The following is a 12,001-nucleotide window of genomic DNA, read 5'->3' on the forward strand; positions in this document are numbered from 1 at the left end:
TCACCTAGAATAATCTAGATTAGGCAAGTTGTATCTAGAACTATGCTAGATATTTTTGGATGTAAGTAGGGGATTCTAGAACCCTCCATTGAGGAGGTGACTTAGGCCTATAAATAGGAGGTAAGGCCATTTGGCCAAACCATCCAAGAATCCAAGAATTTTAAGCAATTGTAAAGTTCTCTTAACTTTCAATACAAAACTTCCTTTCTCCCATCTTCTAAGTGATCTTAGCATTCTCCAAGCTATCTTAGCTTTCTTCGTGATTCGATCCGGGGAAGCGAGGCTTCGAAGGCTTACTTAGCTTGTTCGTCGAGGTATTCAAGTCTAAGTGCCGCACGGGCGGAAGGCTTAAAGAGTCATCCCGTGACAGCTGGTATCAGAGCCAAGCTCGTGAATCACTTGAAGGAAAGTAGGATATGGCAAGTGGAGAGATGGTGTCCGGAGTCTCCGATCTAAGGGAGCGTACTGCCGAGGTCCAAGACGTTGCCAAGAGCAAGCCAAAGTTAAAGGACTTGCAAGCATCGATGGAGACCATGGAAGAGCGACTCGAGAAGGTGGAACGAACCATACTCGAGTTCGATACTCGACTTGATGAGGATGTTGTCGACAAGGAGGAAATCCAAACCATGGTGGACAATGGTAAGGATGAATTGCGTGGCTTGGTGGAAGGGCTACGAGATGAGCTCCTTGGCGCTCTCAACACCATGGCAGACAAGATGCGGAGGGAAGTCCAGGTTCACCTTGACAATATAGAGGCAAGGTTTGTGGCGCTTCAAGAAGAGATAAAGGACACAAGGGAACTTAAGGGAGATGTGGCGTTTTGTAAAGAAGCAGTCGTGAAGCAATTCGTGCAAGGGTCGAGGGAAATCAAGGCGTTGGACTCCAAGGTAATCGACTCCTTTAAACCCAAATCCTATAATGGGAAGAGGGAAGCAAAGGAGCTCGACACATTCGTGTGGAACGTGGAGCGATACTTCAAGTACCTAAAGCTTGAAGATGACGAGTCCAAAATCTCAACGGCAACCATGTTCTTAGCTGACAATGCCCTTATGTGGTGGCGTCGTCGGAGCATGGAGATTGAGCAAGGTACGTTTTCTCTCACCACTTGGGATGAATTTAAGAAAGATCTTATGTTGCACTTCTATCCCCAAAATGCCAAGTACGAAGCCAAGGAGAAACTAAGGTGGCTCAAGCAAACGGGGAGCGTCAAAGACTATGTCAACGCCTTCGTGAGCTTGTTATTCGAGGTGCCCAACATGTTAGAGGAAGACAAGCTCATGTACTTCATGAGTGGACTGCAAAATTGGGCAAAACTCGAACTACAAAGGAGGCACGTGCAAACATTGTCTGATGCCATTGCCGCCGCTGAATCCTTGATTGAGTTTAAATCAAGCCACCAAGGTGATTCCAAGTCCACGGGGAAGAGGGGTAACCATGAGAGAAGTGGGGGAGAACACAAGCCGAATGACAAGGCCGAGACAAGCAAACCAAAGGAGAAGAAAGCCGATAAGCATGACAAAGGCAAAGGTAAGTCTTGGCAACCCACTTGTTACCTATGCGACGGCCCTCACATGATGCGAGATTGCCCACAAAAGAAGGCCCTTAAGGCCATGGCCTTCAAGGAGGACAAGGCCGAGGAGAGTAACGATGCAACGATGGGATGCATCCGTCTACTGAATGCCATCCAGACAACCCTCCCACAACCTAAGGCTCAAGTTGGGGGAGGATCATTGTTCGTCGACGTCAAGACTGGTGACAAGACGACGCGTGTGTTGGTGGACACGGGAGCAACACACAACTTCATGACGTCGGAGGAAGCTACAAGGCTTGGCCTCCGAGTCACAAAGGAGCCTGGTAGCGTGAAGACGGTAAATTCCGCTGCCACCCCCATTGTTGGAGTTGCGCGCAATGTACACGTAGACATTGGCACATGGAAGGGAACAATCGACTTCACCGTAGTTAAGATGGACGACTATGGCGTAGTCATTGGGTTAGAGTTCATGGACAAGGTACGAGCCTTTCCCATTCCCTTCTACAATATTTTCTGTATCCTGGCCGACGGAAGACAACCTTGCCTGGTGCCATTGGAAAGGCAAGCCAAGAAGTGTACCCAGCACTTGTCGGCAATTCAATTTGCCAAGTCTTGGAAGAAAGGCGAGGCCACATTTCTTGCAACCCTAATGTTGAATGAAGGGGAGGAGAAGCACAGGCCTTTGCCGAAACAAGTGGAAGACGTCCTTGTGGAGTTTGCGGACGTGATGCCTAAGGAACTGCCAAAGAAGTTGCCACCAAGGAGAGAGGTCGACCATGCAATTGAGTTGGAGCCTGGTGCTAAGCCTCCCTCCAAATCACCTTATAGGATGTCGCCACCCGAGTTGGAGGAATTGAGGAAGCAACTCAACGAGCTGCTTGATGCTGGCTACATCCAACCCTCCAAGTCCCCATATGGTGCACCTGTCTTGTTCCAACGCAAGAAAGAAGGTAGCCTAAGGTTGTGCATCGACTATAGAGCATTGAACAAGATTACCATCAAGAACAAGTACCCACTTCCGTTGATCGCCGACTTATTCGATCAACTTGGTGAAGCAAGGTACTTCACAAAATTAGATCTTCGATCGGGATACTACCAAGTGAGGATAGCCCCTGGAGACGAATCGAAGACGGCGATGGTGACCAGATATGGAGCTGCACGCTTGTTTTTAAAGCACGTGGTGAAGTATTGGGGAGTTCCGAGAAGCATAGTCAGTGATCGAGATGCTCGCTTCACGGGTATATTTTGGAAGGAGCTCTTCAAACTACTTGGCTCGAAGTTAGACTTCTCCACAGCTTTTCATCCCCAAACTGATGGACAAACGGAGCGGGTTAATGCATTGTTGGAGACTTATTTGCGGCACTATGTTAGTGCCAATCAACGAGATTGGGCTAAGTTACTTGATGTTGCCCAATTCTCTTATAACTTGCAACGTTCGGAGTCGACGGGGAAAAGTCCGTTCGAGTTGGCTATAGGGCAACAACCCTTGACCCCGAACACGGTCGTGATTGGCTACACGGGGAATAGTCCAGCCGCTTTCAAAACCGCGAAGGAGTGGCAATTAGCCCACGAACTTGCTCGAGCTCATTTGGAGAAGGCTTCAAAGAAGATGAAGAAATGGGTGGATCGCAAGCGAAGGAATGTGGAGTTCCAAACTGGCGACCAAGTCTTTGTGAAGCTCAATGCGTCTCAGCACAAGAGTACTCGTGGCTTGCACAAGAGTTTGTTGCGGAAATATGAGGGACCATTCCCTATCATCAAGAAGGTTGGCAAAGCCGCGTATGTTGTGGAACTCCCACCCCGCCTCAAGTTTCACCCGGTGTTCCATGTGAGCAACTTGAAGCCTTATCATGCGGACGATGAAGAACCAAGTCGAGGTGAGTCTCATCGAGCACCCCCTTTGATGACGGAGGCATTTGACAAAGAAGTGGAGAGCATTGAAGCCAAGCGTGTCGTGGTGCGACCAAGACAACCAAAGCATGTGGAGTACTTTGTCAAATGGAAGGGGCTACCATACTCTGAAGCAACCTGGGAGAAGGAGACGTCCTTATGGCAATATAAGGACTTGATTCAGACATTCGAGAGGCAAGAGTCGACGAGGACGTCGACGGCTTAAGTGGGGGAGGATGTCACGGGCCGCATGTTAAAAACAAAGAAAATGCCCAAGACATCATATATCTAAGCCCATGAAGCCATGTCTTCATGGAAGCTTCTGGAACGTCCCGGAGAAATCAAGAACGTGGCGGAGCATTCAAGATAATCTAGGGCATTCCGGAACATTCCACACAAGTGTACATATTTAAGCCTCACCTAGAATAATCTAGATTAGGCAAGTTGTATCTAGAACTATGCTAGATATTTTTGGATGTAAGTAGGGGATTCTAGAACCCTCCATTGAGGAGGTGACTTAGGCCTATAAATAGGAGGTAAGGCCATTTGGCCAAACCATCCAAGAATCCAAGAATTTTAAGCAATTGTAAAGTTCTCTTAACTTTCAATACAAAACTTCCTTTCTCCCATCTTCTAAGTGATCTTAGCATTCTCCAAGCTATCTTAGCTTTCTTCGTGATTCGATCCGGGGAAGCGAGGCTTCGAAGGCTTACTTAGCTTGTTCGTCGAGGTATTCAAGTCTAAGTGCCGCACGGGCGGAAGGCTTAAAGAGTCATCCCGTGACACTAGGTAGATTTGATTTTTTTTAATGAATTGTGTGCTTTTTTATTTTTTTTAGTTTCATAGTGGTATACTTATGGAAAATGGTGTACCTAATTTGCAAAGGATGGATTGACTACAAGTTCATCCAATTGTGAAATGAATTGGAGAACTTTTGAGGGGATACATACAAAAAAAAAAGAAGAAATAAACTAGATACAACAACGTTAATATAATTTAGTCTATGTCCAATCTAATGCAAGGATCATAAACAAGAAGAATTAGTCTATCATCCAAGAATACTCCTCATTATGATTATATGCTTACTGTTTTTTGAATATTGAACTTGAACTTGTTGGATGGATGTACTTTGTGTATTCTTCTACTTCTATTTTTGCATTTTATTATTCTTCTATTATCCATACAAGTATAGTTTTTTTTTTACAATTTTTTTAATTATAAATTGACACTTATTTACAAGATATATAATAAATTTACAGAAATCCGCCTAAGCGCTTGCCTAGGCCCCGTCTAGCTGCCTATGCGCTAAGCCCCTACCTGCCGCTCAATTAGTGCCTAACGTTTTTTAGAACCTTGATTCTCACTTAAACACAAGCTTAGGGCCGACCACCCTTAAACCCTAGAGGGCTGGCCCATCTCCTCCATCTCTCCTATAAATACTCAATTTATCTCCAAAATTCAGTAAACTTTAACTACCCCTAAAGAGGCTTTTTGCTATCCACAAACACTCAAACACATTATTTTTAGAATTCTAACTTTGACATCAGAGATTTTTCGGTCAAAGCCCCTTATTCATTGTGAGTGCGTAAGACTTTTGGCCTTAATTTTAGGTGTTATTATTTTGCAGGTGCATATTCGTCAATCAAAGAAAGGCAAAAATTTGCATCCACATGTGTGTCAAAAAATATTAAAGAAACAAAAAGGTGTGCGCTCGATAAAGGATAGGAGCCACGAGGATAATAAATAAATAAATAATGTTTAATAAAGCATATAAAAAAATACTAAAATTAAATAGTAAAGCAGCATAGCTACTTAGTATTACGGTCTGATGGTATTCATCTTCACTTAGAAGTGAGAGGTCTTAGGTTCGAATCTCGTGGATGACGAATTTGATACCAAATTAGGATGCTCATTGTGTGGCTTAACATAACTCCTCCCCCCTTTAATGTAAAAATATCAATGTACTAAAAAGAAAGTGAAAAAGCAATATCAAACTTCGTGATATAACAAGAAATTTTTTGTTACTCCTTTAAGATTTGTTTTTAATTAAAGAAATCTTCCCCCTCCCTCCATCGACACCGCCTTCATCCTTTATCCCTCATTTTCCCTCTTTGTTTTTTCATGGACATTGCCTGACGAGAGGGCTAAGTTTTGTAGATCGAATTGCCTAGATTTGAATAATTAAAGAAACAACTTACTGATATACCAGAATTGCCATGTGAAGGACAAGGATGTTAGGAAATTTCTGGATGGTATTTATATAATTTATATACGTGATTGAGAAGATGACGATTGTTGGTGAAGAGAGATTTGATTTAGGGTTCTTTTTTTCCTTTCCGATTTAAGCAATTTTTTTTCATGTTTAATCAAATAATAGCTATGTCTGATATTGTAATGATGTGAAGATGAAATATGAGAGCACAATAATAATTAAATTTGAGTGTGAAATATAATTTATCCTAATTTAGTTAGAAGAGTGACAAATGATAGCAAATCCTATTTTGCTCCAAACATTTTCACGATTTGTTTGGTTTCTACTCTTGTCCACCATTGTAATCTCTACATTACTAAAGCCATGTACACAGATTGATTAATACTATATATGGTAAATATCCTGCCTGGAATATGATGGCTTCCCTAATCTGGTAAGAATTCAACACTTAGTATTACGGTATAATAATATTTATCTTTATTTGTAAGTGAGAGATTCTTAATTTAATTTTCGCTAAAAACTAATTGAAATCACATTATTATTAGTTTATTATAAAAATTAACCACCTCTCCACCTCTTAATATAGATAATATAGTTGGTTCAAACCTTCATTTTAAAACAGATCATAAACGTCGGCCGTCCTTCCAAAAGCCTCCTCATTCAGCGGGGTGTGGTGGCCCACCCACCCAATCAAAGCTGCTATATCTCACCGTCACCTAAACTTCGACGCGTACCGAAAATGGTCAAGCCCTTACGTGTCGGAACACTCACCGTCACCGCTACAGAGTCCGCCACGTGTCCACTTGCCCCTCTTCCCCTCCTCCTGTACAGTAGCCGTCAAACCACGCTCAGAACACAAAACGACAACCGAAAGTAGCAAGCCACCTCCATCCCTCAACTACATGTCGTAAGCCTAAAGGACAGGAGACTCCCCCGTTCCCTCCCCACCACGTGTCTGCGCGAAGCTAGGAACCTTCGCGGGAACAAGCAGGCATCGCACCGTCCGTCCTCACGTGCGTCGATTGAGCGATCGTAGCCGTAGCATTCTCAGCCGCTCGGCCCGCTGCCACGTGGAGATGAGGACACGTGTCTGAAAGGTATCGGCTAGTAAAAGATCTTATTCCGAAGGAGCTACGGGACAAGGATCCTCTCTCTGGATTTTTTTTGTGAGAATCCGGGAAATTAATCAATTATGCTTGTTTATTGTATATCGTGTAGTTAATTTTTATTAGATACTATTTATATTCAATTTTAAATTTAAAATGATTTTTAACCACATGATATATGATGAACGAACACGATTGATTGAATCTCAGATCTTCACAAAGAGTATCAAGACAAAATCCTATTCCAGTGCTACGAAGCAAAGCTCATGCGTTCTATAAAGAGGTATTCATCAATTTACCCTCTTGAACTTGTAAGGATTGGCCAATTCCCTCCCCTCAACTTTAATTTTGGCCAATTTCCCCTTCAACCTTCATAATTAGTCAATTTGCACCATAATGTTAATTTTTTTAATTTTCCATCTATTCTTCTGTTAAGTAGGAATTCGCATGACTGCCTTTAAAGAGCCAAAAAATCATTTTTCCTACATCTTCTATCTTCTTCATTTTCTTCGAACTTTCTTGTTCTTCCTTTTTCTCCAAGTTGAGCTCGTGACTGCCGTCAACGCCTCCCTCCTTCACTGTTTGCAGCCCAATCCATTTGATATGCTGCTTTTGTAGTTTGCAGCTGTTCACATTCCATCGCCTCCTCCCTCGGCCTCGTCTACCTTTAGTAAGGTGTAGGGAAACCTACTTAACGAAAAATGACAGTAGGATGCAAATTGAAAAAAATGACAATAGGGTGCAAATTGATTTTTTTTACCCTTCAAATGCAGTCATGTTGATACATACTTAACGGAAGAATAGATGAAAAATTAAAAAAATTAACAAGACAGTAGGATGCAAATTGAAAAAATGACAATAGGATGCAAATTAATTTTTTTCACCCTTCAAAGGCAATCATGTGGATACCTACTTAACGGAAGAATAGATGAAAAATTAAAAAAAAAAATTAACAATAGGGTGCAAATTGACTAATTATGAGAGTTGAGAGGAGAATTTGATCAAAATTAAAGTTAGGGAGTGGGAAATTGACTAATTATGAGAGTTGAGAGGAGAATTTGATCAAAATTAAAGTTAGGGAGTGAGAAATTGACTAATTATGAGAGTTGAGGGGATAATTAGCCAAAATTAAAGTTAATGGAAAAATGGGTCAATGTTCACAAGTTTAGGGGCTAAATTGATAAATACCTCTACTATAAATTCAGGAGTTTCACCGTCTACCTATTTCTTACACAAATACTTCAAATCGGAACAAAAAAAACGATCTGAAAAAAACAAAATTCAAAGAAGTTACTGACTGAAAGGAGAATCCGAATCTCCAAAAGGAAAAGGCAGAGGCGAAAATTCAAATTTTTTTTTAAAAGTTTGAATTTTTAAAATCAATTTACTTTTCTCTCGCTTTCTGGGGTTAATTTCTGTTTGGCTACGAAGAAAATGGCGTTGAGCATGACACATCAGATCGGCGCACGCTCCGGGACTCCGGTTACGGCGACCGAAGCCAGCTCATCATCCGTTGAATCGGTCAGCACGTCGCCGATGTGGAAGTCTCCGGCGGCTAGTCTGACTTGCAAAATTCAGAAGCCGGAGGGGATGGACGGGTTGTCGCCGCCGTTAAGCCCGTGCAGATCGCCGGGTCTCGGGTCGAGCCGGGCGGATCTGTCGATGGCGTGCAGGGCGTTCGCGACGGAGGTGGAATCGCCGGTTCTGGAGCACCAGGTGAGGGGTGCGCGCGATAAGGGCACGGGAGTGCCGGTTTATGTGATGATGCCGTTGGACAGCGTGACGATGAACAACTCGGTGAACCGGAAGAAGGCGATGAACGCGAGTCTTCAGGCGCTGAAGAGCGCGGGGGCGGAGGGTGTGATGATGGACGTGTGGTGGGGGTTGGTGGAGAGGGAAGTGCCCGGCGCGTACAATTGGGGCGGGTACGCTGAGCTTCTCGAGATGGCGAAGAAGCACGGCCTCAAAGTACAGGCTGTGATGTCGTTTCATCGGTGCGGCGGGAACGTCGGTGACTCCGTTACGTGAGTATCTCTCTCTCTCTCACTTCATTCCAATTTTTTATTGTTTTCACGTTTTATTTGGTTGGTTTTAATTTTTACTTTCACGTGCGATAGTGAAATGCGCTACAAAGATTCTTTAGAACAAACTAGCTTATGCCTACAACCACAAGAAGTTGCAGCTCCTAATAAATAAATAAATAAAAAATGTGAAAGGTTCTGAATTGATATCATGGGCTGGTGGGTTTGTTGTACTATCGGGCGTGGTAAAATTCCCCCTAACTTCTCTGGTTAAGAAAAATATGGATAATCGTGACTTGTCAACATGTCTCTACATTAAAAAAATAAAATAAAAAAAAGGCTAGCTTATGTCTCTATATGGACGTTTTTATTTTTGGCAGGTTTTTGTTTTCTTTGATATTAGATATATCTTAACATTATTGGCCATTAATAAATTAGATCTATTAAATTACATTATTATATATCAGTTCTTTGAGTGATACAAGACTAAATAGTTTTTTCACTCTTTTTTTATTGACAAAGAACATTCTATTAATTGGTAGTTTTGATATGTACTAAAAAGATTGTCTATCAAAAACTAAAAATGTTTAGCAAGATTGTTCACCAAAAAATAAAAATATACTAGAAAGATCGTGTCACTTGAAAAGTTGGGATTTTTTGCTCAAGAAATTTTAAACTGTAAAATTCCTATTCAAAGATACTGTGATTAAAATATATAGATAATGATAATGTATATGTGGATTTTAAAATTTAAGATACTTTCAAGCATTCATAATAATTAATATATACATAATAATGTATATGTGGATTTTAAAATTTATGAATGCATTCGTTGGATTGGACGTGTTACAAAAATAAAACTAGCTAAAAAATAATGTCGTATTTTCCATTTTTATTGACATTGAACTTGAAATTACGTTGTGACAAGGAATTTTGGAAATTTGTGGCGATGTGCTGAATATTGGTCTATATTTGTTGAATACAGCATTCCTTTACCCAAGTGGGTTGTGGAAGAGGTTGAGAAAGATCCAGACCTTGCATACACTGATCAGTGGGGAAGGAAGAATTGCGAGTATTTATCGCTTGGCGCTGATACCCTCCCAGTCCTCAAGGGCCGCACGCCGGTCCAGTGCTACGCCGACTTCATGCGTGCCTTCCGGGACAACTTCAAACACCTTCTTGGTGACACCATTGTGGTAATACTTCCCTCTTTTTTGTATACTTGTTTGTTTGTCTAGAGAAGATACTTAGGCGGTAAATGTGGCACGATCATGGCACATGTAGTCGCTGTAAATCCAACGAAAAAGGAATGCCAAGAAAGAAAATAAGTGAAACTTAATCGATAATGAATGTATTCTCTCTTTTTTACAAGACAAATACATGTGTCTGCAATGGTGTTGAATCTTTAGTTAGAAACTGCAGATACATGCCTTGCTTGTTAAGCTAAATTGTTTCAAAATTCTTCTCAGGAAATCCAAGTTGGAATGGGTCCCGCAGGTGAGCTGCGTTACCCTTCGTATCCCGAATCCAATGGGACATGGAAATTTCCAGGAATTGGCGCCTTCCAATGTTTTGACAAGGTATCTATTGCCCCTCTCTGTCTCTGCCAGTAGCTTTTAGTTTTGTACACCGCGGCTAATATATAATGTACCATGATGCAGTACATACTCGGTGGCTTGAAAGCTGCTGCTGAAGCTGCGGGTAAACCAGAATGGGGTAGCACAGGTCCCACTGATGCCGGCCACTATAACAACTGGCCGGAAGATACCCCTTTTTTCAGAAAAGACGGTGGAGGGTGGAACAGCACTTACGGTGAATTCTTCCTCGGCTGGTACTCCCAAATGCTCTTGGACCATGGTGAGAGGATACTTACCTCAGCTAAGTCTATCTTCGAGGAGGCCGGTGTAAAGATCTCAGTAAAGGTTGCAGGCATCCACTGGCATTACGGGACCCGGTCCCATGCCCCCGAGCTCACAGCAGGGTATTACAACACACGATTCAGAGATGGTTATGTTCCTATTGCGCAAATGCTAGCACGCCATGGTGCCATCTTCAATTTCACTTGTGTTGAGATGCACGACCACGAGCAGCCACAGGATGCTCAATGTTTACCAGAGAAGCTTGTTAGGCAAGTGGCTATGGCCACACAGAAAACAAACGTACCACTTGCGGGTGAAAATGCACTGCCAAGGTACGACGACTATGCACATAAGCAGATATTGGAAGCATCATCTCTGAAAGTTGAGGGCAACACTGAAGGCAACCAAATGTGTGCGTTCACATACTTGAGGATGAACCCGCATTTGTTCCAGCCCGATAACTGGAGGCGTTTTGTGGGGTTTGTAAAGAAAATGAAGGAAAAGGGTAGCCACAAGTGCCGGGAAGAGGTGGAGAGGGAAGCGGAGCATTTTGTGCACGTTTCAACACCTTCGGTGCAGGAGGCTGCCGTTTCTCTTATGCACTAAGAATGCAGGACTAGGCTTTTAGCTAGCTTGCTTCTACCGCAGTCGAATCTAGTGATGAGTGGTAAATCGCACGGTGGTATACGAAGGTGAAAACATAATGGCAAGACAGTTGCTTCTCCATTCCCTGCATAATTTCTCAATAGCTGATTTATTTAAGCTGTGGCTATGGAAAACGAGTAGGGGCGTGTGTGTAGTATATATAGGATTTTGGGGGTAAATGTTGGGATTGTTTGTATCAATACCCCCGTAAAATACCATTTCTATCCTCTTTATTAAGCTGTGGTTATGGAAAATGCGTAGGGGTGTATAGATAACCTCTTTCAAGTTATATTATCGAGAGCAAATTAATAAACCTAATTGGGACTCATGTAAAAGGTATCCTATATTCATGTGGCAGGTTCAATGGTTCCACTTTAGAAACCTGCTTTAATTTATAATTCAAATTCTAGAATGCTCACCTTGCAAATCTGCTATATCACGTGACAAATCACGTGTATTGGTCTCGAGCAGATACTTCTCAACTCAATATGGTCTTCCATATTGTCATGTGTGGTGTGTCACTGTCATGAAAATAACTTGTATGACAATCTATCGACATTTGTGGTCTCTATTCAGACCCTCTCCTAGACAACTCTCTCACTCGCACACTGATTTTGGCACCTTCGAACCCCATCATCGAATCCCCTCTCTCGACCTCATTCTTGGAACCCCATCCCACCAAATTCCAATTCTTCAAATTTGCATTCTCGAATTTACAGTTCTCCGATTTCACCTTT

At 42.3% G+C, this 12,001-nt stretch overlaps 1 protein-coding gene across 1 annotated transcript; it reads left to right on the plus strand.

Annotated features, from left to right (window-relative positions):
• Positions 1–7,959: 7,959 nt before the first annotated feature.
• Positions 7,960–11,676, plus strand: LOC126606243 (beta-amylase 1, chloroplastic-like). The gene is made up of 4 exons (XM_050273604.1): positions 7,960–8,763; positions 9,746–9,956; positions 10,230–10,340; positions 10,422–11,676. The coding sequence occupies exons 1-4, from the start codon at positions 8,174–8,176 to the stop codon at positions 11,223–11,225; spliced, it is 1,716 nt and encodes a 571-aa protein (XP_050129561.1). The 5' UTR covers positions 7,960–8,173; the 3' UTR covers positions 11,226–11,676.
• Positions 11,677–12,001: the final 325 nt, after the last annotated feature.

The sequence above is a fragment of the Malus sylvestris genome, chromosome 16 (assembly GCF_916048215.2).
Source record: "Malus sylvestris chromosome 16, drMalSylv7.2, whole genome shotgun sequence".
In the NCBI taxonomy this organism is placed as follows: domain Eukaryota; kingdom Viridiplantae; phylum Streptophyta; class Magnoliopsida; order Rosales; family Rosaceae; genus Malus; species Malus sylvestris.

Coding starts and splice junctions, on each gene's coding strand:
- LOC126606243 (XM_050273604.1), top strand. CDS start 8,174: ATGGCGTTGAGCATGACACATCAGATCGGCGCACGCTCCGGGACTCCG. Junction 8,764..9,745: donor AACGTCGGTGACTCCGTTAC/GTGAGTATCTCT, acceptor TGTTGAATACAG/CATTCCTTTACCCAAGTGGG. Junction 9,957..10,229: donor TTCTTGGTGACACCATTGTG/GTAATACTTCCC, acceptor AATTCTTCTCAG/GAAATCCAAGTTGGAATGGG.